This window comes from Cnephaeus nilssonii (assembly GCF_951640355.1).
Source record: "Cnephaeus nilssonii genome assembly, chromosome: 11".
In the NCBI taxonomy this organism is placed as follows: Eukaryota; Metazoa; Chordata; class Mammalia; order Chiroptera; family Vespertilionidae; genus Cnephaeus; species Cnephaeus nilssonii.
The window spans coordinates 93,591,662-93,617,566 of NC_137082.1; the positions used below are offsets into that span (position 1 = coordinate 93,591,662).

At 52.2% G+C, this 25,905-nt stretch overlaps 1 protein-coding gene across 3 annotated transcripts in view; it reads right to left on the reverse strand.

Moving 5' to 3' along the window:
* LAMA3 (laminin subunit alpha 3) overlaps window positions 1–25,905 on the reverse strand; it is a 142,242-nt gene that overhangs the window by 15,938 nt on the left and 100,399 nt on the right. For all 3 annotated transcript variants that reach the window (XM_079784239.1, XM_079784240.1, XM_079784241.1), the window contains 23 exons: window positions 25,540–25,646; window positions 24,136–24,186; window positions 23,204–23,355; window positions 21,319–21,429; window positions 21,090–21,201; window positions 20,481–20,648; window positions 19,305–19,501; window positions 17,770–17,886; window positions 16,911–17,065; window positions 16,514–16,655; window positions 15,738–15,840; window positions 14,506–14,622; window positions 14,240–14,419; window positions 13,625–13,767; window positions 12,684–12,854; window positions 12,030–12,181; window positions 11,705–11,867; window positions 11,169–11,302; window positions 10,256–10,400; window positions 6,888–7,007; window positions 6,351–6,487; window positions 2,168–2,285; window positions 1,715–1,855 (listed from right to left, as the gene is read on the reverse strand). In XM_079784239.1, coding sequence (XP_079640365.1) covers window positions 1,715–1,855; window positions 2,168–2,285; window positions 6,351–6,487; window positions 6,888–7,007; window positions 10,256–10,400; window positions 11,169–11,302; window positions 11,705–11,867; window positions 12,030–12,181; window positions 12,684–12,854; window positions 13,625–13,767; window positions 14,240–14,419; window positions 14,506–14,622; window positions 15,738–15,840; window positions 16,514–16,655; window positions 16,911–17,065; window positions 17,770–17,886; window positions 19,305–19,501; window positions 20,481–20,648; window positions 21,090–21,201; window positions 21,319–21,429; window positions 23,204–23,355; window positions 24,136–24,186; window positions 25,540–25,646 — 3,136 coding nt within the window. The remainder of the gene's footprint in view (window positions 1–1,714; window positions 1,856–2,167; window positions 2,286–6,350; window positions 6,488–6,887; window positions 7,008–10,255; window positions 10,401–11,168; window positions 11,303–11,704; window positions 11,868–12,029; window positions 12,182–12,683; window positions 12,855–13,624; window positions 13,768–14,239; window positions 14,420–14,505; window positions 14,623–15,737; window positions 15,841–16,513; window positions 16,656–16,910; window positions 17,066–17,769; window positions 17,887–19,304; window positions 19,502–20,480; window positions 20,649–21,089; window positions 21,202–21,318; window positions 21,430–23,203; window positions 23,356–24,135; window positions 24,187–25,539; window positions 25,647–25,905) is intronic.

Below are 25,905 nucleotides of genomic sequence, written 5' to 3' on the forward strand. Positions count from 1 at the left end.
AAACCATTTCTAAATGTTTCTATTTTCACTTTCATTCTGCTAAAGTTATTTTCATCAGAACAATTCTTTCCTGAGTAAACTCTAGAATAAAGGGTGAATTAATCTTTTCTTCATGTGATTAGAACAAGGATCTCTTCAGTCATTATACATTTTTTATTTTCTGGCCACAATTTCTAGGAAGCTCAATTTTCCAATGTCAAACTGCGGATCTAAATTCCGGCAAGATGATTTACTTCGTTCTGTCACTTCTTAATAAAAAACAGGTATGTGTAGTTTTAGCAGCTGTCACTTTAATTTTGTTGACCTTTTCTCTACCAAGTACAATTCTGCAGTTTCCAGCAAGATGTAATCTCCAGTGACTTTAGTCTAAGCTAAGTGTGAGGCTGTAGCCATGCCAGTTTCATTTCATGCTGGTTTTTCTTCAGTTGGAAATATTCATTGTGAATCAGATAAAAGAAAGCTAATGGACAGGCATTTCTTAGGTAACCACTGAGGAAGCCGAGGGCCATGTTCCCAGGCTATTTCTCGGGGTCCTGCGTTGCCCAGGACTGATCTCATCGTTACTGAGCCAGTCACTCCCCCATCTGTTTCTGAGAGTCTCGTACACTGTGTTCTAAGTGTCCCGAGCTCAGCAGAAGAAACAAGTGTTGGTGGCAAAAGAGTGGATCAAAACATCCTGTTTTGATGGAAGAGCCATTCTCACAACCTAAATGTTAGCATGTGCTTCTTTAGCGCTGGTTTTTAATTTTTTTTAAACTGATTTCAGAGAGGGAGATAGAGATAGAAACATCAATGATGAGACAGAACTATCCATCGGCTGCCTCCTGCACGCCCCACACTGGGGATGGAGCCCACAACCTGGGCCTGTGTCTGACAGGGAGTCGAACCGTGACCTCCTGGCTCATAGGTCAATGCTCAACCACTGGGCCACGCCGGCAGAGCTTTCGCACTCGTTTTTGAAAAAAGATCTCTCAAGGCCGATGGGCAAAGCGTTGAGGAGAGGAAAGGCTTTCTGCTACGACAGGCACAGGGGCAGCCGCCACCCCTCCTGTCAGCAGGTGCCAGGTGTCCGCTGTGTGGGCTGGAAATCCCGAGGAACAGCCCCAGAATGGCAGCAGGCTACTGCTACTTCGATTTAAATCCCACGTGTCCCACGGGAGGTTTCTGAGGGGTATTGGTTGACTTCTGCGCCTTCGTAGCTGCACCCGCTGAGTCCCCTCAGCACACAGAGGGCACCTCCTTGGGAAGACAGTGGCTGTGGCTCTGTTGTACACAAACAAAAACCAAGACCGGCTTTCCTCCCACTTCCCAGGTGCAAAGTGTCCAATTAGCTGCTGCAAAAACGAAGAGCCACCTTTCATGAAATCAAAAGGAATAGTGGGACTCATTCTGACTCTCCCCTTAGACCGAAAACGTTAAGCTACATTATTACTTATAACAGTGATAATCCACCTCGACTCAAAGAAAAAGTCAAAAAAGAATGAAAACTGAGCCCACGAATACACACAAATCCAGTTCTGTGAACTATAACGTACTTTCCAAACCTGATTTCCTCTCGGACCTGCCCCCATCAGGGTGAACTACGCAGTGGCATTTACCACGTGACGGCAGATAAAACGCCCAACTAATTTACGTTCAAGATCTCTCTGTTGTTGTGGACGCGAAACCTCGAGTCAGGTTCAAATCGTGTGCAGTATTCACGCAGAGTTCCTACCCCGGCTGGATGCTGCAGCAGGACGCCACTGGGCTGGAAGGTCTGAAACCCAAAGGAGGCCTGGACCTGGCCGGGCAGCGGGAGGTCCAAGTGGGTGAAGGTCATCTGTCCTCCCCTGGAGAACGAGGCGGAGCGCACGAGCTGGAAGGCAAGCACGGGTGGGTTACGGGCATGGGAACCTCCCACGGCTGGAACTCAGACCGCACTCCGTGCCCCTCCGGAGAGCTTGCTTTTCTGAGGGACAACGTATCAGCCATCGGCAGGGCTTTGCGTGTGTGGCTGGCCTACGAATCTGAGGCGGCTTTGCAAGTCTGCGGGGAGTGCATATGAATGAGCCGGGCCTCACTAACCCATGTGCTACCAGAAAAGGGCCCAAAGTTGAGGTGGTCACGGGTCCCAAACACTGGGCTGGCTGGGCGCACTCCCCTGTAAGGTCCTGGCCTCTTCACTCACCTTCCAGTCCTCCGAGCACTTCTTGGTCACTCCCACGGTGTCGTTCAGCCTCACCACGCCGCTGGTCTTCTTCAGGTTCTTCATGCAGCCTCGGAAAGCAGGCGTCGAAATGTTAAACCTGATTTGGGACACGATCGAGGACAGGGCTGTACCGGACCAGGCCAACCCGAGAACCAGCTGCAACCTGCCTCCGCCCCTTCTCCCCCAGAAACAAGGGGGTGTTTCAGGGTCATCTGTTCTCACGGGGTTTTATGAAGCTACTGGTTCTGTGATGCCGGGACAATCTAATTTCTTCCTGTGTGAGTCTGCATTCTCGGCTTTAGAAATGAGCACAACCGCTCGGCTGGCATGGCTCAGTGGTTGAGGTTTGACCTATGAACCAGAGGTCGCCGGTTTGATTCTCAGTCAGGGCACACGCCTGGTTGAGGGCTGGATCCCCAGTAGAGGGCCTGCAGGAGGCAGCCAATTGATGTTGATGTTTCTCTGTCATTGATGTTTCTATCTCTCTCTCCCTCTCCTTTCCTCTTTCTCTAAAAATCAATAAAAACACATTTTTAAAAATGATCACAATAGTGTTGACAGAAGCATAGCCAGTGTCCCCAAAAGGGAAAGAGACAGAGATATACAACATCTAGGATTGCTCCCTCTCTCACCTCCCCCACAGTCATGGCAGTGCATGGTGAATAGAAAGTAATTAGTAAGTCAAGATACTAGAAATATTAATAAATGTGTATTAATAACTTCATAGGTAAGTAGTTTGTTGGAGCCAGGCATGCTCTAGAAAGCTCTATGCTCTCTTCTCCTGTCCACTCTACGCTAAATGCAGAAGAGGAGCTGTTACTCTTGGTCCCAGACAAGAGTGAAGGTGGTGGCTCGGCACTGAGCCGATGCCAAGCCGAACATCGGAAAGCCCTGTCTGGTCTCACGCTGCATCGGCCACCTCGTAACTGTGCTGGGCAAGGGGAGGTTGTGCGGATTAAACACGTGGATACACAGGAGGTGCCCGGAGCTGTGTGTAGCTTGTGGCCATGAACACCCAGGAGGTGTTCCCCGGGGGCAAGATGGTGCTGCTCGAGGGCTGCGGGCTCTGGAGCCGGACCACCTGGGTGCGATTCCGGCCTCTGCTTCCTGGGCAGCGACATCACTTCTCTAGCCTCTGTTTCCTCACTATACAACGGGAACATGTAACCTGTTTCCTGGTTTGTTTAAATGAGTTAATAAGTGTGACCCCCTCAATTGGTGCTTGGTACAGAGCAGGAGTAAGGACAGAAAAAAAGCCTTTCTCTCTTTTTTTTTGTTCATCCTCACCCAGTGATATTTTTCTATTGATCCTTCAGAGAGAGTGGAAGAGAGAGGGAAAGACAGAGAGAAACATCGACGTGAAAGAAGCACAGCCATTGGTTGCCTCCTGCACACGTCCCGACCAGGGCCCGGGCCGAGGAGGAGCCTACCACCCAGGCAAGTGCTCTTGACCGGAATCGAACTTGGGACCCGTTGATCTGCAGACCAATGCTCTATCCACTGACCACACTGGCTAGGACTCCTCTCCCCCCATTTATGAAGAGCATGTGGTGATTGACTGGGAGTCGAACCGTGACCTCCTGGCTCATAGGTCGATGCTCAACCCCTGGGCCAAAGCAGCAGAGCTTTCGCACTCGTTTTTGGAAAAAGATCTCTCAAGGCCGATGGGCAAAGAGGGGAGGAGATTGTTAGCTCCTCTGTTCAAACTGCAGGACAAGCTAACCTACTCTCGGGGTTAAACTCTTGCATCCCCCTCCTCCCTGCTGTTTGCACACTCAGGGATAATTGGCGCCTAGGAGCCTCTAGTTGGTAGAAAGTTCCCTCCCTGCCCCCCCCCCCCCCCTTCCAACACGCCTCTTGAACTCTTCATAGCTTTTGTTCTCGGCTTGTTTTACAGGCTCGGGGAAAATACTGAGAAGGCACTTCCCTAGACATCTGCCTGCACTGTCTCCTGAAAAACAAACCACTAGAATCTGTCAAGACAGCCCCTGATGTCTGCTCCACTTCAGCCCCGAATCCTCCTCCCTTCCCTGTCGCTTAGCAACAGCCGGGGCTTAAAAGGGGAAGCCGCCCTGTGTTTCTTGCCCTGTGCTGATTAGCAATGCAGGGCCTTTCCCTCCCTAGACGGTAAAAGAAACTTCCCGTCCACATCTCTTCTTTTAACTGTGAACTCTTTCACAGCCGCGTCACCGGCCAGACCCTAACAGCAGGGACTGGATGTGGCAGGTAGACTCAGCAACGACCCGTGGGAGTGCAAACATTTGATGAGAGCCACTCCTGAAGCAGCTCTTTCCACGTGGCATTTCCTGCGACTCGGCTTCTGGCTCGGTCTGAAGCTGGATTCACATAAAACACGAACACACAGGAGCCAGGCAAATATTTGTGTTTCTTACACAAATGATGTTCCAGAGAACCACAGAGTCGATCTCATGTGAATCCCTCAGGCAGCTCATCTTTCTCAGGGGCAGGGTGTCTGCGTTCATTCTTATTCAATTCATTATAAGCTGTTTAGCGGCATGTAATATGCATAAAATTAAATTCATTACAGGAAAAGGAAGAAACCAATCCTCAATGGAACTGCAGCCCGAGCTTAATTCTTATAAATATGGCTTTTGCCTCCCAAGAGGAGGAAGGTTCCAATGGACTCCTGGAGCTTGTCTATTTGTACATCCAGACCCGTCCTCTCTTGCATTTCAGCATTTTAGACCCACCAGCATCTCCTGATGCCCTTCTTTTTCTTTTTCTTTTTTAATATTCAGAGGTTACACAGATTACCTCTGATCTACAAGTTTCTTCCAGTTCAAAAACACCGAAATTCACTCAAACTCCATTAAAGGGCTAAGATTTCTCTGCATTTTTGTCTTTGGGGCCAACCTGACAACTTTACCCCAAAGGTTGGTGCCTCCTTACGAGGATGGGTAACGCCTTATAAACCACATCTCCTTCCAACTGACGGATACATTAGAAAGGCGCTAACTGGCCTCAGGTCACGTATGAACGTCTCGTGATCAAGCACCCTGGGACTCGCTTAGTCACGAGGCTGCACTAACCCTTCAGGGTGTCTTCTCCCCATACAGGTCGTCAGCCACCTCACACCCCTTTGGAGGAAATCAACAAAATGGCAAAGCTTTTCAAAGTACATTCTCAACCTATCTTTCCCTCACTCCGATCAAGCTTTACTTCTTTACAAATGAACTTACTTCATTCCTGTTCTCATTAGTCTGAGAAACAGGTGTGCACCTACTCCGTACTCGATAACATAGGCAGGCGGCGGGAACACAGATGTGCCTTATGTTCTTTTTAAAAATATTTTTTGTTGATTTCAGAGAGAAAGGGAGAGCGAGAGAAACATCAATGATGAACACAGAAGCATCAAAAAGACCGTCAAACCTCAGATGGAAAGCAGAGGAGGATGTGAGGGTTGGAGGTGGCAGTAAGAGATCAACCAAAAGACTTGTATGCATGCATATGAGCATAACCAATGGACTCAGACAGTAGGGGGGTGAGGGTCTGTGCTGGGGGGCGGGAGCAGGCTGGGAGAGGTCAATGGGGGAAAAGGAGACATATGTAACACTTTCAACAATAAAGAATTAAAGAGAAAAAAAAGAAACATCAGTGATGAGAAAGAATTATTGATTGGCTGCCTCCTGCACACCCCCCACTGGGGATGGAGCCCACAACCCGGGCATGTGTCCTAACCAGGAATTGAACCGTGATCTCCTGGTTCATAGGTCGATGCTCAACTACTGAGCCACGCTGGCCGGGGGTGCTTTATGTTCTTGAGACGTTTCCCAAAGGCAGCCCCCCAACTCCCAGCCCTGCCGGTGGGCACGGGGCGCCTGGGCCCTCACACGACCTTTAAGGCCCAGCGCCACCGCCTCCATTCTAATGGGCGGCATCGGCACCACCTGTATTCCTGAGCCTTCGCTCCTCCCAAGAGTGACAATGGGGTGGCACACAGCTCCCCTGCCCCCCCCCCCCCCCAAATGACCCGTCCCATCACCCAGTGTGTAGAGCCTGCGTTACCCTGTTGCCCGACACTGTCGATACTGAAAAGCTAGCTCTTTGTGGTGATCTGTCGCTAGAATTAAAAAGGCAAACGAATCAGGAGCAATCAAACCACCGAGAGGCAATCTGCTTCCTTAAAAAAAGATCATCTTACCTTTCCCTGATGGAAAGTGGGATGCCTCCCAGGTAATATGTGTTGAAATCAAATATTTCTCCTTCAATTCTAATGCTTTGGGAATTCCCCACACTTATCAACATAAGTTTCTGGGCTTTTCCAATTTTGATCTGAATCTGAAATAAAGGAGAGGCGAGTCAGCCAGCAGCGAGGAAAAGGAACCCTGTTCACGGTGCTTCAGGGCTGCTGTGGTCTTGTCTCCCTCCCGATTCATGACACACGCGGCCGGGAGACTGTCGCGTAAACTACACTATTAAAACATTTTAATGAAGATGTTGGAGTGAGTCATGTTTTATACACTGAGGGCCAGATTATTATGCGTTCAGAGATCATAATAATCTGGCTACTCAGTGTATATGCCACATACACGTTCTATATTTCCTGCCCAAATGTCGACATCTTAAAGGGACGTGCCGCTCAGTGGGTGAGTCCACCCGGGAATAGAGAAGAGCTTGGGTGCGGATGTCACTGAGGGCGGAGGCATGTAAGAATCCAGGGAACAGACTCGGGACGTACCGAGTGGTCTTTCCCGTCGCTGATGACATCTCGGATCCCCTTTTCTTTGGGCGGCTCTGCGTCCAGCTTGTACCGCACCAGGAGGCTGCCGTCCTCGATGTTGAGGGAGATGAAGCGACTCTAGAGCAAGGAGACAGCGCCCATGACAGGACTCTGTGTTTAGGGAGCTGGAGGGTCACAGAACCAGGAGACAGCGCCTGATAGGACTCTGTGTTTAGGGAGCTGGAGGGTCACAGAGCCAGGAGACAGCGCCTATGACAGGACTCTGTGTTTAGGGAGATGAGGACCCTCGAGCCAGGATCAACACCCATGACCAGGAGACGCGCCAGAGGAAGGGCTGAGCGCTGGCACCAAGTCCTCTAGGTCCCGGCCGCTCTCAGCCAGCCGCCTCCTCAGTTGAAGGGACAACAGCGCTGCAGGCCAGCTCCCGGCTGGGCCTGGGGTGCACGCTGAGCCTCGTCAGCATCGCGTGTGGCGGTCGGCACACAGGAGGGAGCAGTCAACGCTAGTCTAGCTGCCCTGGCTGCTTCCCAGCGATCCAGGACCAGCGTGTGAACGTGGAAACGGGAAAGACCCCGCTCATGACATCACACGAACAGCTGCCCTTGGAAAGGGGCCTGGTCTTCCGTGAGCCCCAGGCGTTGGCCACCCGCTGGCTCCTGCCTTGTTCCTGCGTCTCAGTCTCATTTGCTGGCTCAGCCCCCTCACCTCCCGTTTCAGTGTGGGGGTGCTTTGGGGATCCCGCACAGGACCTCTTCCTCCCACCACTTCCCTGTCTCACGATCTCAGACACAGCTGTGCTCCGATTCAGGTGTGCCCGTGAGGCCCAAACGTCTCCTCCAGCCTCGACCTGTCTGAACGGCGCGGGCCTGCACACCTGCCTCCTCCGGTTCTTGCTGCCAGGCCCCCCAGACACGCAAACCCAGAACCTCTCCCACAGGACCCCGACCCACAGGCCTCCCACCTGCTGCCGAGCCGTCCTCGCCCTCACGCTGCTCCCTCTCCTTCCTCTCTCACTGCTAATCACTGTGAGCCAGCCACACACACAGGAGTCACTCTTACTCTTCCCTCTGCCATCCAATCCACTCTGCCCAGTCCCAGCATTTCTTAGCTCTCTCCCCGTCAGGCCTCCTGGTCGCAGCCACAGCTCCTTCAGCTGACTGCACAGCGACAATGTGCTGTCCCCCCATGCCCACGTTGTCCCCCAATGCCCACGCTGTTCCCCATGTCCACCATGTCCCCCCATGCCCACACTGTCCCCCCATACCCACGCTGTGCCCTCGTGAATCCGTGTTCCACTCTGCAGCCAACGTGGTCAGTGTGAGCAGGTGCTCTCCTACGCTCTCAGGAGAAAGCCCTAACTCCCCACCAGGTGCTCTGAGGCTCTGACCACTGTCAGGTCCATCCCTCTGGTCCCTCTGGCTCTCTGTGTCCCAGCCACACGGGCAGCCATCGCTCCCTCAGAGCCCCGGCCCTCCTCACGTCTGGGCCTCCTTCCTGCCCCTCCCCCACATGGGTCACCCTCCCGCCTCTCCCCTTTGCACGCTGTCCTCTGCTTGTCCTCTGGGTCTCAGATTAAGCATCCTTTGTTCAAGGAAGTCTATTCTGTGACACACCCTCTTTTCACCTCCAACGTTCCCTCTCTATGGTCATCACCATCGTGATGACATCATTAGCCCATCAACTAGCATAACCAATCAACTAGCATAACCAATCATCAGCATAACCAATCATCAGCATAACCCATCAACTAGCATAACCAATCAACTAGCATAACCAATCATCAGCATAACCAATCATCAGCATAACCCATCAACTAGCATAACCAATCAACTAGCATAACCAATCAACTAGCATAACCAATCATCAGCATAACCAATCAACTAGCATAACCAATCATTAGCATAACCAATCATCAGCATAACCAATCAACTAGCATAACCAATCAACTAGCATAACCAATCATCAGCATAACCCATCAACTAGCATAACCAATCATCAGCATAACCAATCATCAGCATAACCAATCATCAGCATAACCAATCATCAGCATAATCCATCAGTTAGCGTACATGTGCTTCCTGTTTGTCTTCCCTCACAGCACCCGAGGTCCCTGGGGCAGGAACCTGTTGGTCTTGGTCCGTCTGCATCCGCATTGTGGTGCAAGGCATGTATTCGAGCCAAGTGTTTCCTCAGAGGAGAGATGAGCCTGGATTTCTCCCGTGGGGCTGACGTTGGCTCTTGCACAAACCCTGTTGGTGTGAAGCCTCTCACTGAAGGCCTCAGAGCCCTTCTCTGAAAGAAAAGTCAGCCCAGCGGGACCCTCACCCTGCCCTGGGGAGCCAGTCAGGGGTCCTCTCCCTCCTAACAACAGAATAACCTCAACTCACGGACAGGAAGGAGCCAGCCTACCCTCAGCAGGCCTCAGATCACGCTCTCCTGTCTGGTTGCTGACAGCATCTTGTAAGCTTCCTTCTAATATAATGAGCAGAGATTCTGGCTCCGTCTCAAAGGCCTTCACGCTGTAGCACAGAGGACCCCGCTTCGGGAAACAGCCGCCTGGCGCTGCACACGCTGTGGACCTCCAGGCTCTGCATCTCCTGGCAGGTCAGGGCCTTCCCAACCCATCAGCCTTGGCACCTCCTGGAGGGTCCAGACCAACCCAGAGAGAAGAGTTGGGCCAGGCCTGTGACCCCACCTTCAGGTAAAAGGGCCTGGTAAGATCCCAACTGCCTTGTGAACCCACATTCTTAAACCGGAGACCCCCATTTCTCCAGAAACGCTACCTGATGGAGCAACAACAGAAGGCTCCTAACAGCGCAGACAACTCCAGCCCACCCACCAGCAGGTGGCGCTGGTGATCACCTGTAGAGTGTAGAGCATTGCCTTGGAATTGTCTAGGCCAGGAGACTAAGGAATGGCCTCTAGGGATCTCAGCTACTTGGTAAGAGAGACGCTATCATGTCCTGGATAGTCAAGGGCCAGGTTGATGAAGACACCCCCACACAGCCTGCAAGAGTCAGACCAAGACCCCAGGATGTCTTCACATTTTTTATGCAAAAACGTTTTAGGCAATTATAAGGCAAATAGTCGTTTCCAAAGAGTGAAACTGACAATGAGAATCGAATGGGAAAAGGGGTGACTTCTCCCACATTTTGGTAGCATGTTCTCAGGTTCCTGATTCCTTGCCTTATTACGACACACCTTCCCACAACCAGAGAACGTAGGACTGGGCCACGGGAGAGGATGCAGGTCACATTTGCACCTGGTCTTTCAGGCCGAGTTGGCTGTTTATAATACCCAGGTACCCCAAGTTGCTCCACTGAATGGACATACTTGCTAGTAGTTAGATGCTTGTTATAAATTACCTGGTTTTTTGCGAAGAACAGCAACCCTCTGTCCACAGTGGTCTGAACCGTCTGGCCAAAGGTGGGGATGGGAGCGTGTGGCTGAGTTGGAACTCGAGCATAGCCTGTGCCTTCAAAGTAATTCTTGTCCGACTCCTCCTTCCTCCTGTCAACACCAGCACAAGTGAGAACAGGGCAGCGAAGGGTGATCCACAAGCGTGTTTATCAGTAGGAGGTGCTGCTGTCTGGGGAATGGAGCCAACACATGCAATCTAGTCGTCAAGCTTCTTTAAAGAAGAGGAAACACCTTTAAATGCTGAGACAGCCAGAATTTCTCAGGAGGTACTCTTACATCTTATGATAATTAAACACCAGCTCAGTAAAGATCATATTCAGGAGTCCCTTTGGAAATATCTACTTAGGAAGAGCTTGAAACGTCCAAACATTATTAACGTGAAGTATAGTAATTTTATTCCAAGTGATAAAAACTCAGTCTGTCTGGATTAGAATATCCCAAACCCTTTAACCAGCGGGAAGGAAGGTCAGGCGCTCCCGGCAGAATGCCCATTAGGTCCAGGTGTGGGTGTGCTTTGTGGGCCACTTTTTTTTTTCAATTTACAGTAAATATATACTTTTGTGCCTAAATCAGGTACCATCCTACATGGAACGTTTTGTGGTAGGAGGCACCAAAAATTTAAGAGAAATTTATTTGTTTTTAAATCGAGAAAACTCGATCAACCTAACATATTACACAGACGGAGAAAAAAGCCACCGGTCTTAGATTTTAGGGACGGCCTAGCCTGGTGCACGCCAGCATCCTCGAAGAACTGCTGGCCCAAAGCAGCCTGTGACATCAACAGCAAGTTATCCGTGTACAATACCTGCAAGTCGTAAAGATCACAGTGACCGAGACACAGCTCCGAGCCCCAGTTACCTTCGACAAGGCTCCACTTCGGTGGTATTGAGGTTGAAAGTTTCTTTGAAGTTGTACAAGCTCAGGACGTTCTCATTGAGGTCATCCAACTCAATACAGCCTTTGTACGGAGGGAACCTGAGTCTTCGGGGGAGCTGAAAAGAATGAAACAAAAATCTGCTCACTGAGCAAAGGACAATGATCAGGTTGACCAAGAAATAGTATGAATCTGGCACTTTTCACCAACAACAGAGCAACAGGAGCGAAGAATGGGGACCCTGGAGCCAAATGCCCTGGCTTTACTGTTTAGATGACTTTGGGCAAGTTATCCAACCTCTTTGTCTCAGTTCCCTTACCTAAGAAGTGGGAATGATAACAATGCTTTTTAAATGAATATACTTAGCATATATCACTGTGCAAGGAAGTACTCCAGTGCTAGCTATTACCCCTGGGTGAGCTCCGAGAACAAAGTTAAGCCCATCTCCATATAATTGGTAAGTAGAGACACCAGATAACAATGCCCATGCTCCCCTCAGGGAAGTAGCACCTGGACTTACTGTGAAGTCAGGTGGGTAGCCTCCCACGTAAAACACCACGTTTTCAGGGTCCAGGTTGAGGAGTGTGTTGCTGTTCCCACCTTCTATGTCATAGAACTGAGCTGTTTCTGGTTTATTGGATGTGGCTTTTCTGGTGTAATTAAGCCTTGCAAACTGGTAAATTCTGTTTAGAAATAAAGTAGATAGCAAGTTTATATAAAAATATATGCACACATGAGAAAAAAATCAAAGCCAAGATTCTAAAAATGGGGTTCAGCAACACGTGCAATGGAAGTTTGGGGGCGTAAGTCAGCTTAACAGGAGCCACGGTCTGTCGGCCGAGTACCTCTGGAACTTGACCCGGTCCATAACCGCCTCCTGAGTTTCACTCCTGGTCAAGGTCTGGTCCACCTGCAGCTCGGCCTCGCGGTCCCCCAGGTTGTAGACACATCTGAGCTGGCCGTCCACCACGGCCATGCCGATGTAGTCCCCGGAGGCCTGGGGCAGAAAGTCCACCTCAGAGCCCTGGACACACGCATGCTCTCAGCTCCCATCCCAAGCGAGTGCATCTCCAGTCACTCGTGGGTTCACACAGTGAGCCTTGGGGGCAGAACAAACGAGGCGTATCCTCATGGGAATAACACGACAGCACGGCTCACACTGCTAATGTGCGAGCTGCCTTGGCCCGTGGTGTCGTGCACTCATGTCCTACACGTGAGGGTTCCATGAAGCCCTCACATTGCTGCCCTGGGCACACGGGAGAGGGGCTGACCTTTGGCCCAGGTGTGCATGTGCTCACGGTGCACACGTGGAAGGCCCCTAGCTCTGCGGCAGGTAAAATCCAGGGCTGACGGAGGCCCCGTGCACCGTCGAGGTGGCGGAGCCTACTGGCATGCTGGCGGGATTTCCTCCTGCTGTGCCGATGGCACGGCCCAGCGGGGTCACGCGCCCCCGAGCCCATATTCCTTAAGAACAGGGGAAACGCCAGCGCGGCACTCACGTCTCTGTTGCCGAGGTACATCACAAACATGTTCTCCGTCCCGCCGTTCTCCCCGGGCTCGGGTCTTTGGAGAAACAAGGAGAGAGACGTGTACCCCTTCAGGTCGTCCAGGTCGCTCGGCAGCCGGACCTCCACGCCCGACTTCCCGTTGAACCTCATGGGGATGGCGACCTGCGAGGGCGAGACGGCGGCGTTAGCGCTGTTCCAGGGGAACATGGGTGTGCAGGGCGGCAGCTCCTGGCTCCCCAGCTACTCCTTCTAGCATGAACCACCGCTCCCAAGCCGGCTGATAAGGAACGAGGGGTGTGAGGCCTCCTAGCCCCGCAGTAAAAAGCACGAATGATCCAGAGACATGGAAGCATGGAACAGACTGTTAAATGTCAGAGGGAAGGAGGGTAGGAGGGCGGGAGGGTAGAGATCAACCAAAGACCTTGTATGCACGTATGCATAACCATGGACACAGACAACAGGGTGGTGAAGGCCTGGGCAGGAGGGCAGGGGGGCCAGAAGGGTCGATGGGGGGCGGGGTTGAACGGGAGAAAGGCTGAGGGATCCGTGCTCCTATGACGGAAAATTGCTGTCACCCCACGTCCAGAACCTGCCGGCGCTGCAGGAACTGTCCGTCCCTCCTGAACAAAGGGGACTACAGCGTCCGTCACAGGAGGACGCAGGGCCTGGGCAGCATCGCACCAGCACATTCCGACCACAGAACCTGCCCTGAGCCTGCGTTCACCCAGCCCTCTGTCTGCAGACACTCGGGGGCAGGAGGCAGTCGGTCCCCGACACACCCGACCATCGGGGATGACAGGAGGCAGCAATCAAGCAACCGAAGAGTCAGGGCAAGGAAGCAGCGGGCTCTCGGGGAAATAAACGCTGTCCTTCGGTGAACGGGCGCCTTTTCCGAGGAGGAGCTCTGGTGCCGGCGCGCGGGGTGCACCCACCTTGTTCGCTGCGTCCCTGGCCTGCTGGATTAGCTCCCGGATGTGGTCCACGTTGTCAGAGATGTTGCCCAGCGGCAACAGCTGCTGGTTGATGCTTTCAATCTTGCTCAGAAGATCAGGCAGCTTGTTGGTTAGTTTCTTTACTGTTGGTGAGGTGAGGAAACACATTGACGGTGAGCGTCGAGAAGGTTAAACACAGATGCTCCCGGTGACAGCATTTGTCAAGGGGAGTGTTTGGGTCCCGAATGCCGAACCGGAGGACTCAGAGACCTTTCCTAAGCACACCAGGGATTTTATTCTGCAGCCACATGCCAATCATCTTTCTCGACCACTTTAGGGAAAATACCTCTTGGTTTTCGAACCCTTAAGCTCAATCATGATTCAGGGACCCCATCATAGTCATTACATCTATAAAAGGGGAGTCCACAGCAGTGTGAATGGGTTCTGCCCAGTCCTTCTAAGGAACAGAGCACCCATATCTTTGAATGAGTTATTGGAAACTGTTCTCATATTTTAGTTTCTAAGATCACACTTTATCAGGGAAGAACCTAAAGTGACCAGAGCACAGAACGAGGGAGACCATGGATCGCCTCCCTGGCCCCGAACGCCGGGCACCTGAGCTGTCCGCGTCGGTGAGCGCCTGGCTGAAGTCTTCGCCGCGGGTGCTCCCGTAGGCGTCCTTAATCCTCCCCACATCCTCCTGGATGGGGTGCAGCCCTCCCAGGACCGTGTCTGTGATGTCGTTGGCACTTCTGACCATGCTCCTGGCGCTGCTGATCATGCCGTCGATGTCGTCTGATGCACAGAGACAGGGAGGGTGAGTGTCTGAGCCGCCCAGCAGGAGCAGCTGGGCGCTGGGCGGGGGCTCAGGGCACACAGACCTCTCGCCATCCCACGAAGGTCATCGCGGAAGGTGGTGACATTGGTGTGCATCGTCCCTTTCTGAACGGTCATCATTCTCAAAGTTTGCTGGAGGTTGTTCAGAGCCGGACTGATTTCTAAAAGGAAAGGGAGCGCGAAGGCGGTCACTCTGTGGGTTTTGATCCCGCGTGGTGCCAGTGGCCCGGAAGTAGCTGGTGCCTGCACGGCGTCGAGCAGACCTGCATGTAAGGGCCCCCGAGACGCCACCGCTGTGCACTAGTACATGTTTATCGAGTGACTGAGTGACTGTGAGGGGCGAACAGCTGAACGCATAATGCAGACAGGACGCCTCTGTAGTCTCAGAGAGCGGGGAAGGCGAGTTGTACCCCAGCCGTGTGCAAGCAAACCACACACATAGGCACTGCCTGTGCCTGTTCATTTCCAAACTGAAAATGAACCACATTTAGAAAAGCCCGTGAGGGGAACAGGCTCACAGACACCCCTCGGTGGTAGAAAACAAAAAGAAAAAAGGAACAACGTGCTTAGCAGCCTAAGCCTGTTTAAACCCTCACTTCTTAGCCCACATTTTATAGGGAGCAGATGACATGCAAAAAAAATGTAATTCTTAAAATCTGCTAGGCAAATGATTACATGTCAACACAGGAGTTTGGTGATATTGAGGCGGATTAAATGAAAGGAAATTTTCAAGGATAAAATCTGTAAGTAAGAAGCCCTCATGTTTCACCGTGGCAGTGGCTTTTGGTACTTGTAATTGCTAAGATTTCAGGACTTAAGAAATGTTCTGGCAGCTCCTCAATGATCTGAAATGAATGATCTTCACCTTAAATAAGAAACCAGCGTGTGGGAGAGGGGAGGGGGCCCATGGGGGGAAGAGGGGACATCTGTAATACTTTCAACAGTGAAGATAAATTAAAAAGAAGAAACCAGCCCTGCACATGTGCCTACGCGGTGTGGGTTCCTGGTGCCATGGCCACAAGTAGGTTAAATTCAAAGCCCCAAAGGCCAGGCCTAGACAGGCTCGTCGCCCTCAAGGTTCACCCAGTCATGAGGCTCCAGTTCAGTCAGTTCACGTGGGAATACTGGGCAGGAACACCACGTCTACAGACAGACCACGGGTTACCCACCGCCCCGGCGCTGGGGTTCAGGAGGGCCTTTCTCTCCCAGGTGCCTCTCCCACCCCCAGAGGTATCATCCAGCCCCCGATTGTACCCCGACCCCCTCGCCCCAATACCTCGCTGCAGCTTGCTCTGTGTCGTCTGGGCTTCGGTTAACAGCGCGTCGCTGTCGGAGCTCAGGGTCCTGGCTTTGGACGGAAGGTCTTCATTCCTCACGGTCTGAAAGCCAAGTGAGTCGGCCTGAGCAGGCGGCACAGCTTGGGAAAGCGGAGTCAGAGCCTTACCCTGCCCGAAGCCCCACCTTTCGTCTCTAAAGAATGAGTTTGATGGTGAAGAAGAGGTTGAAAAAGGCTGTTCCTTAAGAGAGAGATTCAGGGGTCTCGGCGGACACCTGTGGCGTGGGGAAGCGGACCATCTCGGTGACATGCTAATAACATACGTGCTAATGACATGCTAGGACACCTGCCTCGTGTGCTCACTGTCACTGTCCAGTTCCCTCCGCAGTAACTGAGGACAGAGCTGAGCTGCTTTTAGGGTTCAGTTTTTGGGAGATGAAAGCCTTCAACCTTCTAACAAGGCCTGTCCCTCCTTCTCTGATATTTAATAGCTTGTTCTAATAGCAAGTTCTAATTTAAAGTAATAGTTATATGTGGATCTATATCTATATATGTACCTAGCTATATCCCTCTATATATAGATCTCTACCTCTACCTCTCTCTATCATCTCTACCTCTCTCATCTCTATCTTTCTCTTTCTCTATCTCTATCTCCTCGCCCCCCCCCCCTCTCTCTCCCCCCTTCTACCCCTTGGTGCACAGAGAAGGAAAATAGAAAGCCGTCATCTCAGAGGAGGGGGCACCTAGAGAAGGTGCCCGTGCAGGCAGGTGCCCACCTGGAGGGCAGACTCAGAGGCGCTGGCCGCCTTGTCAGCCGCGTCCTCGGCCGCCTTGATGGCGTTGAGGATGTTCTCATAGGCGGTGGCTGCCTCCACGGCGCAGCGCACCAGCTCGTCGGCGCTGGCGTTCCGCTGGGTCCTGCAGGGAGTGTGGTGCTCAGCAGTGGCCCCTGCCCGCGCTGACCCCCATGCACCTGCTAAGGGGACACCTGGGATCTGGGTCCTGCAGCTCTACACCCCCTCCCCGGCCTGGGAACCAGCCTCTGCTGTAGGAGGGATTGGACCTGGGCCTGAGCCACCCTCCACCCTGTCCTGGAGGCCCAGCGGGTCCAGGGGGGTTTCACCCCAGGCCCAGCGGGTCCTCACACGAGGGGGGTGGGGGGCCCACACTCACTCCTCCAGCCGCTTGGCCAGCTCCTGCAGGGCCTGTGCGTGCGCCTCCGCCCGCGCCACCAGCGCCGCGTTGCCGGCCGATGCGGAGAGTGCGCTCGCCTTGTCCCTTAGCTCCCGCCGCACTTCGCTCACCGAGGCCGCGAGGTTGTTATAGTCCTGTTTCCCGTGGACAGACAGGCCGTTTAGCCAGGTTGTTATAGTCCTGTTTCCCGTGGACAGACAGGCCGTTTAGCCAGGTTGTTATAGTCCTGTTTCCCGTGGACAGACAGGCCGTTTAGCACGCAACATGCGTGCATTCCTGAGCTCTGCCCGACACGGCTCGTTCCCAGGCGGCCACAGGAGAAATGCGCTTTCCAAGCCCCTTCCCTCGCCGGGTAACCGTAGGTCACTTAGTGGCGCCGGAGCATGCGCCCATTTGAACGTTTTCCTTGCGCGGGGAGGGGGGAGGGGGGGTGGCCCCGCTGGTTTTTGTAACCGCGCTGTTACCACTGGTGTAAAGTCCTACTAAACCAAACACACTTTTTGTCTGATTTGCAAATAGCGATCATAAAACACATCTCCAAAATGCCCACTGGGCTACGGAAGGCTGTCCATCTGGTGCCAGTCCTACGTGCTTTCTGCTAACGGGGACGCCTGCATCTTCAAGGGCCGTTCCAATGCTTTAAACTATGAGAGCAGCGTTTGCTCCCTGCAGACAACACGAATAGACGAGGAAGACACGCTGGTCACCCCTCCCCCGCCAGGGGGCACCCTCCTGGCGTTGTGGCATATTTCCTCCCCAAGGATGGCCACCGCCCAGCGCTTCCCTGCCCTGTGACGTCGGTGGTTTTTGATTTTTCTAGAGAAGAGCGTGGCCTCACCTCCTGGCTCTTCTCCATCAGCTGCAGCAGGACGTTGGTCTGCAGTAACGAAGAGTCGGCCGCCGCCAGCGACTTGGTGAACTCGCTCTGCAGGGCATTCATCTCTCTCACTTGTCTCTGGGAGAAGGAAGAGGGTATTGGTGGGAGCGCAGACTCTATGGACAGCAGGCGCAGGAGCAACTTCAGTCAGAACGTGTTCTGGGACTAAGACCGTCTCGTCCCGGCAAAGACAGAGGGAGGGACACTGTTCTCCCTGCGGTGGGGCGCCGTCCCGGTTCCCTCGGGCCAGGGAAACAGCAGTTACCATTCTGGCCCGGTCTCTACACGGGGCCTCTCGGGCACCGAGGAGGACAGAGAACCAAGCTCTGAGATGTGGAGGAGAACGAGGGATTTTAAAAAGCTACAGGTATGTGTTCCTCACTCCTATGTATGCACAATAGCGGGCACAGCGAATTTGAATATTATATATAATTCACCATTCTTTGTAGGACTTGTTTTCTTTTTTTAAAATATGTTTTTATTGATTTCAGAGAGGAAGGAAGGGGGAGAGAGAGAAACATCAATGATGAGAATCATTGATGGGCTGCCTCCTGCACACCCCCTACTGGGGATGGAGCCCACAACCCGGGCCTGTGCCCTGACCAGGAATCAAACCGTGACCTCCTGGTTCATAGGTTGACCCTCAACTACTGAGCCACACCTGACGGGCACCAAGTTCTTTTTGGAATCAGTCCTATGCTATTCCACTCAGGTCTCCTGTCTTTTCCTAACCTCTCACGCTTCTGTTGCTGGTTTCGCACAAACGCTCACCATCAACGCGCACGACAGCATCGCGGCTCACAGTCCTGCCCAATCAGATTCAGATGAGGCCTGTGTTTCACTTATTTCCTAAAAAGCAGGTCATGGTTTAACACGCCCTTGCTGGTGATTGTGACAATGATGTTTGCCTATCTGACAGAAAGTTACTTAAAGCATGTTATATATGTCCGACCGGTGTGGCTCAGGGTTTGAGCAATCACCCTCGGAACTAGGAGGTCACGGTTCGATTCCCGGTCAGGGCACATGCCCAGGTTGCAGGCTCAATCCCCAGTATTGGGTGTGTAGGAGGCAGCCAATCAATGATTCTCTCTCATCATTGATGTTTCTCTCTCTCTCTCTCGTTCTCCTGTCCTCTCTGAAATCAATAAAAACATATTTAAAAACCATATTACACACTTTGAATGAAAACCAATGCGAGTTTAGTTTCTCATCTGCTCGGTAACATTATTCCTTCAGGACTCTGGCAGCCAGGTGGGGTGTGTGGGGGGGTGTGCTCTCCTTTCTCTGTGGTTTAAGTTCAGAATCTTTTCTGGCAACTGAGGAGCTTTGCATTTGATGCCTTCATGCCTCGTTCCTGTTTGATTAGAGGCTCCCACACAGAGAGGTGCACACAGACTGGATGCACAGATGGTCCCCGGCTACGCCATTGAGTCCACAGCAGAGCCGTCACCCTCCTCCTGTCCCGAGTGACCGTGGCAGATGCCGCTGGGACTCACCTGGATGGACTCCAAAGCCCGCTCGCTGTCCTGGTTGAGGCCCGTGGCCTTCCTGGCCTGGGCGGCCGCCTCCTGCAGTGCAGCCCGGAGGCCCGCGAGTCTGGCCTCGTAGTCGTTTAAGGAGGCCCGGATGCTCTGAGCAAGCCCACTGTGCTCCCCCGGGCGGGCATCCAGCCAGCTCCGGACCCGGTGCAGCACTGAAACACACACCATGTTTCCCACTGAGGACACGCGCACGCGCGCCGCTACGTTACAGAGGCTGCAGCGGAGAGCTGAGCTGCTAACCGTGTCACGGCCCTCCTCGAATGTGTGAGGAGACGGGAAGGGCACTGACATGCAGGCAGCACCTCTCCGGCGGCGTCCCCGTGGCCTCACTAACGTCTGTGATCATCACGTGAAAACAGGAATGACTCATCCTCACGTTTCCCGTGAGGACACGGAGATTCTGGGAAATGAGGGGATGACCCAGGAGTGCACAGCCGGCCCCGTGGGGACCAGACGAGGTCTGCAGGCCTCAGCACGTGCCCCGCTCCTCCCTCCGCGCCGGCTCCCGGCAGGTAAAGGCCAGGCTAACTTTACATGTAAACAGCACAGATGCTGAAAGAAAGCTGCCACTGCTGGTGGCACTGATCAATGAGCCAGGGATGACTTTATTTTCCTAGAGAACGATGAACGGTACCTGACAAAATACGCGCCACACTAATATTTCTCCGTTTTCAGCTAGCGAGGCATTTCCCCTAATTAAATGAAAACTTCAGGTATAATCTGTTCATGCCTACTATGTCCATTTCCTGTTTTTGCAATAATAAAGCTAATATCTGTTAGTAATTCAAACGTGATGTGGCGGGCGACCTTTCAAAAATGATATAGCGAGAACGTTGGGAGAAGCTGGAGGAGAGGAGAATGAACATGCGGTAAACATGAAACAAGGGGTGTTCGTATCTATGATCTTAGGAGGAGACCCCCTTTGTGCCTGATGGTAAGACGTTACCTTCTACATCCTCTCAGGGGTGTGGATGGGCTGCCCTTCACCCCAGGCGGCTCTAACGTGACAGACACGGAAACTGGATCCCCCACCCCTCCCTGCCTGGGACTGGGGACTCGATCTTGCACTTGGCACCCTGGATTTCAAACTGATGGGAATGGGCGGGTGTGAGAGTCGGGGAACGCCCTTACGGAGCTGCGCCTCTCTCTTCTCAGCCTCTGCGTCTCTCAGGTTCCTTCCAAAGTCGCGGCCCCGCAGCTCCTTCAGCATGCGCTGAGCTTCGGCCAGCTTCCTGGAGAACTCGCCGGGGGGCAGGGTGTGTCCTCCCGGGTCTGCCCCCGAGACCTGCCTCAGCAGGACTGGAAAACAGCAAGGAGTGTTAGACTGGGAGTTCTGGACTCCGGCAGATGACTTACAACAGGTAGGTATTTTTAGGGTTCATATTAGTTTTTCAAATATTTATAAATTGATTTTTAGAGAGAAGGAAAGAGAGAGGGATAGAGAGAAACATCAGTGAGAGAGAAACATTGTCCATTAGCTGCCTCCTGCACGCCCCCCACTGAGGATCAAGCCCACAACTCGGGCATGTGCCCAGACTGGGTATTGAACCGTGACCTCCTGATTCATAGGTCGACGCTCAGCCACTGAGCCACACTGGCCCGGCAATATTAGTTTTTTTATTTTCACTATAGGATCTTCCTCATAATGTTGAACTCTTAAAGGAAAATCTTCCAGAGTGCAAGCACAGGCTATGTAATAGAAAACAGTTAACTAGATTATCAGGCTGAGTCACTTCTTACTGTGCACGTTTCGGATGACATTTTTAATCTTCGTGTCCAGCTCTTTCGCACTTTGGGCTGTCCGATCAAGGTTGTTATATAACGTTTGTGCTTTTCTGGAGTTTGTTTGAACCTACATGAAAAAATAAATGGATGAGCAACAAATTACGTTAATTGGGGGGGGGGGGGTGAATTAACAATATTTTGAAAGTACATACAAAAAGGTAATGTTATTGACCTAATACATTACCTTTTCTTGCAAAGTGTCAAATTCACGACTCAGATGACTGAATTCCTTTTCCAAGCCATCCACCTTGGAGCCTTGGTTTGAAATGGCAGAGCGGTAGTTGAGCAGCTGGTTCTGGAAGTCAAATACAGAGTGGATCTTACTTTGGAGCAGAAATTTGGGTTAAGTTCTATCAACTTGGTAAAGCTGGTGATCACACAAAAAGACTCATTTAGCAAGACCAACACTGGTTCTGTGGGAAAAAACGTGGTTCTTTGAAATAGGCTGCATGAAGAATCTACTGTCTTTCTTTTTTAAATTTTTGAAATATTTTTTTTATTGATTTCAGAGAGGAAGGGGGTGGGGGGAGAGAGAAAGAGAGAGAGAGAGAGAGAGAGAGAGAGAGAGAGAAACATCAATGATGAGAGAGAATCACTGATCAGCTGCCTCCTACATGTCCCCCACTGGGGATCAAGCCCACAACCCGGGCATGTGCCCTGACCGGGAATCAAACCCTGACCTCCTGGTTCATAGGTCGACCCTCAACCACTGAGCCACGCCAGCCGGACAAGAACCTACTTTCTGATATAAATTGTGACACGGCTCTACAATAAAAATGGCAACGTTTAAAAAACGAAAGGACAAGAGATACTTAACTTGAATGAATGACCTAACCTTATAGAAATGAGAGTGGTCCCACTTACCTGATGTATTAATTTCCAGGTTCTATAATAAATTCAGCTGCTTTTAACCTACAGTGAACCTTGTATTATAAAAGCAGGGCCCATGGCTACTTCATTGAAGGGACGCTTAGATGCAAAGACGGGGGAGCCACAGGGGAAGCCAGGCTGAGAGACGGACGCCTCGTCTCACAAATGAGGAAGAGGAAGCCAGGGCAGGTGGCGGCCGGTCCCTGCCAGGGCTGCACAGCCCACAAGGCTCCACGGGAAACGTCATCAAACGTTTAAGGAGAATTAACCACAACGTACACAAATCTGTTTCTGAGTCTTCTCAGTGCAAGAAGCCTGTGTGAGAAACACAGCTCGGAACAGGAAGTCAGGAATGTCCCTCAGAAGTGCTGCTTCGTGTGTTTACTAACATGTTCCATCAGGAAAATGTCTCCTCTCAGTGAAATAAGTCAGAAGGAAAAAGGCAAATACTGTATGGCTCCACTGACATGTGGACTCTAAAACACAAAACAAATGAACAAATAAAACAAAACAGAAAGGGCTCATGGGCACAGAGAACAAACCGATGATTGCCAGAGGCGGGGGGGGGGGGATGGGGGGGGCAGAAAAGGTGAAGGGGAGTAAAGATTAAACACTTCCATTTATATTGCCCCGCAGGCGGGGCTCAGTGGTTGAGGGTGACCTATGAACCAGGAGGTCACAGTTCATTTCCCGGTCAGGGCACATGCCCGGGTTGCAGGCTTGATCCCCAGTGTGGGGCGTGCAGGAGGCAGCCAATCCATGATTCTCTCTCCTCATTGATGTTTCTCTTTATCTCTCTCCCTTCATCTCTGAAATCAATAAAATATATTTTTAAAAACACACAACAACTTCCAGTTATAGAATAAATACGTCCTGGGAAGTAACAGACGGCACGGAGGAAACAGTCAGTAATGCTGTCACCGCTCTGTGGGGACAGAGGTAACAGACTCACCGTGGCCATCACTTCACAACGTCTATGAATATGGAGTCGCTAGTCACCCACCTGACGCTACTGCAACACCTCAGGGCAATTACGCCTCAATGAGAAAGAGCCCGACCTCCGACCTCCGACCTCCGACCTCCGTCGCGAACAGAGGCAGGAGGGAAGCCGAGCCTCCTTTCCTGCGTGAGGACCGTCACTCACGAGCATCTGCCCACCGGATCTCACGGGCCAGCGTGGCCGGGCCCAGGCTGCTCACCCGCAGGGCCTCGGTCTGGGTCTCCAGGAGCTCCATCTGCTGCCGCGTGCCGGCACTGGCGCTCAGCCCCTGCAGCTGCGACTTGACGAGGCGGAGCTCGTCCTCCAGGGTGGCCAGGTCGTTCAGGAGGGTCACCACACAGCTGTCACAGTCTGTGGGGCCACAACCAAAGGCACGTGTTCTGAGGCTGGGCCACAGGCCCGCTAACAGGGCCCGAATCAACTGGCAAACACCACAGCCCTGGACCTCTGGGGGGACGCAGACTCTGAAAGGGGAGGCCTCTAGGAGGCTGCATCTCAGAAAGAAGTGGGGTGCGGGGGTGAAGCTGGTAAAGGCACAAACGCCCAGTTATGAGATACGGAGTCCTGGGACCTAAGACTAGAGTTAATGATACTCTATCGCATATTTGAAAGTTGCTAGAAGAGTACAGGTTTTCATCACAAGAAACAAATTTCTATGTAAGATGATGGATGTTAACTAAACTTCTTGTGATAATTTTACTGTGTGTGTTTGTGTGTGTGTGTTGTACACCTTAAACTAATACAATGTTGTGTTAATTATATCTCAATAAAACGGGAAAGAAAGAAAAATGGCGAGTCTGTGTAAACTATTGCTTATTTTATATGAGGAAACGACATTTCGTTACTTATTGCTGTTTTCCAGCTGAGATAAGAGATTTAGAAGAGTTTCCCCAACAACCCTAAGGAGGTCGACCCAGTTATTATGTCCATTTTGCAAATGATGAAAGGGAGTCTTGAAGTCAGGTCACCTGCCCAAGGTCACACAGCTGCCGACAGAGGCTGGACTTGACCTTAAATAGCCCTCCTGCCACCCCCTCCCTTATGCTTCCCCAGACTGGACACTGCGTCCCGACGGGGGCTCACGTATCCTGCGAAAGAACACACGGCTGGGAGGGCGCTTTCTTCACTCACCATCACATTCCTCGCCAGCGCCGCCGTCGCTGGGCTCTTGGCTGAGGCAGTCTGAGGGGATGACCAAAGGAGACGTGTCACTGGCGCGCTCCTCACCTGCTTTCTGACGCGGCTTTCCGGAGGGAGAGCTAGTTTGCAAGGTTCCAGTCTCCCCCCACCCGCTGCCGCCGGCTCTGCCCGCTCCCTCCCTCACCCGCCGCCTCGTGGGCAGCTTTCTCGTCTCCCGCCACCTTGCTGTAGGAACTGCTCTTTGGCCCCTGGTTTTATACTCAGTTTCTTCTCTATAAACATCATCTCTTCTTACAAATTAAACTCATCGTTAATGTGGCGCCCTCTTCATTTGACAGCCTCCTATACATACACCTGCAGACATTCCTCCCAACCCCGTTCCAGGGTGTTCCGTGAACACAAGGACGCGGCCCTGAGGCATGGAAATGGCACTCATTCTAGATGGACAATGATCCATTGACTCTGCATCCCCCGGGGAATAGTCCCGGGACCAGGTCAAATGCACGCATGGAGGTGTGGTCTGTAACTATCGGGTGAGAGACTGGATCTTGGGGTTTGCAAATGATGAAACAGAGGCTTGGAGAAGTCAGGTCACTTGCCCAAGGTCACACAGCTCTTGGTTGGCAGAGGCTGGATTTGACCTTAAATAGCCTTCCTCCCACCTCCTCCCTGTCACCCTATCTCAGGGGCCTTTCCTGGGAAATCAGACAAGGACGAGGGCGGCCTTCCCTCTTCTTCCACGTCCTTCCTAGGAACCAGGCTCGTTCCCAGTGGCCACTTTGTCCTCGTAAGTAACCCACCCGTAGACGCCCGCTCCGAGAACAGGATGGCCCTAGAGAAAGCACCTGACTGCTCCACACACACGGAACGCGATGCGACCACAACTCGAGAAACGGGGGTCTTAGCAAAGCCATCAGAACCGAGGTTGTTTGGCTGTACTCGTGGACATGGACAAGGGTGGTGATTGCGGGGGCACGGGGGTGGTGGTGGAGGTGGAGGAGGGCATAGAGAGGGAGAATGAAATAAAAATGTAAAAAATGAGATGGAAACAATTTACTTTTTTCGATCCCTGGTCAGGGTATATACAAGAAGCAACCAATGAATGTATAAATAAGTGGGTAAACAAATGGGTATTTCTCTCTCTTCCTCTCTCTCTGAAATCAATACATTTTTAAAAAGCTGCATTTAAAAACAATTTACTCACAGCAACCTACTGGAAGTAAGTTACCCCCCAAAGCGGAAAGAAGATGCCGCCTTAGCATCCCACCGGGTGTCGAAATAAAGGGGCAGGGTGTTAGCGGGGCCCTAGCTTCCTGGAAATGCTGACTTGGGTTTCTCCCCGGCTCCTTTCACCGGCCGGATACAGGCAGTAGCAGAGGCCTGAGTGGATCTTACCTCCGGTCCGGGGGTCACAGCTTCCCAAATGGCCGTTGTTATCACAACTGCAAGGCTGGCAGCCACCTCCCAACTTCTGGGGATTCCCGAAGTATCCTGGCGCACACCTGTGCAAAGTGTGGAAACGGGGAGAAACACGCAGAGCTCAGCACTGCTCTCTCCACTTCCCGTTCCAGCCCCGCCTGGCTGTGGCCTCATCAGAGGACGGCTGAGAGGGTTTTCAGGAATGCTTGTCTCGGCACAGAGGAGCGATGGCTTGAATGAGAATGTGAGAATGGGGTGCAGGCGGAGACGGCTGCCTTCCTCCTGGACCCCCAGGAGAGAGAGCCCTCAGGGACCCCTATCGCCGGACAGCAGGTGAACAAC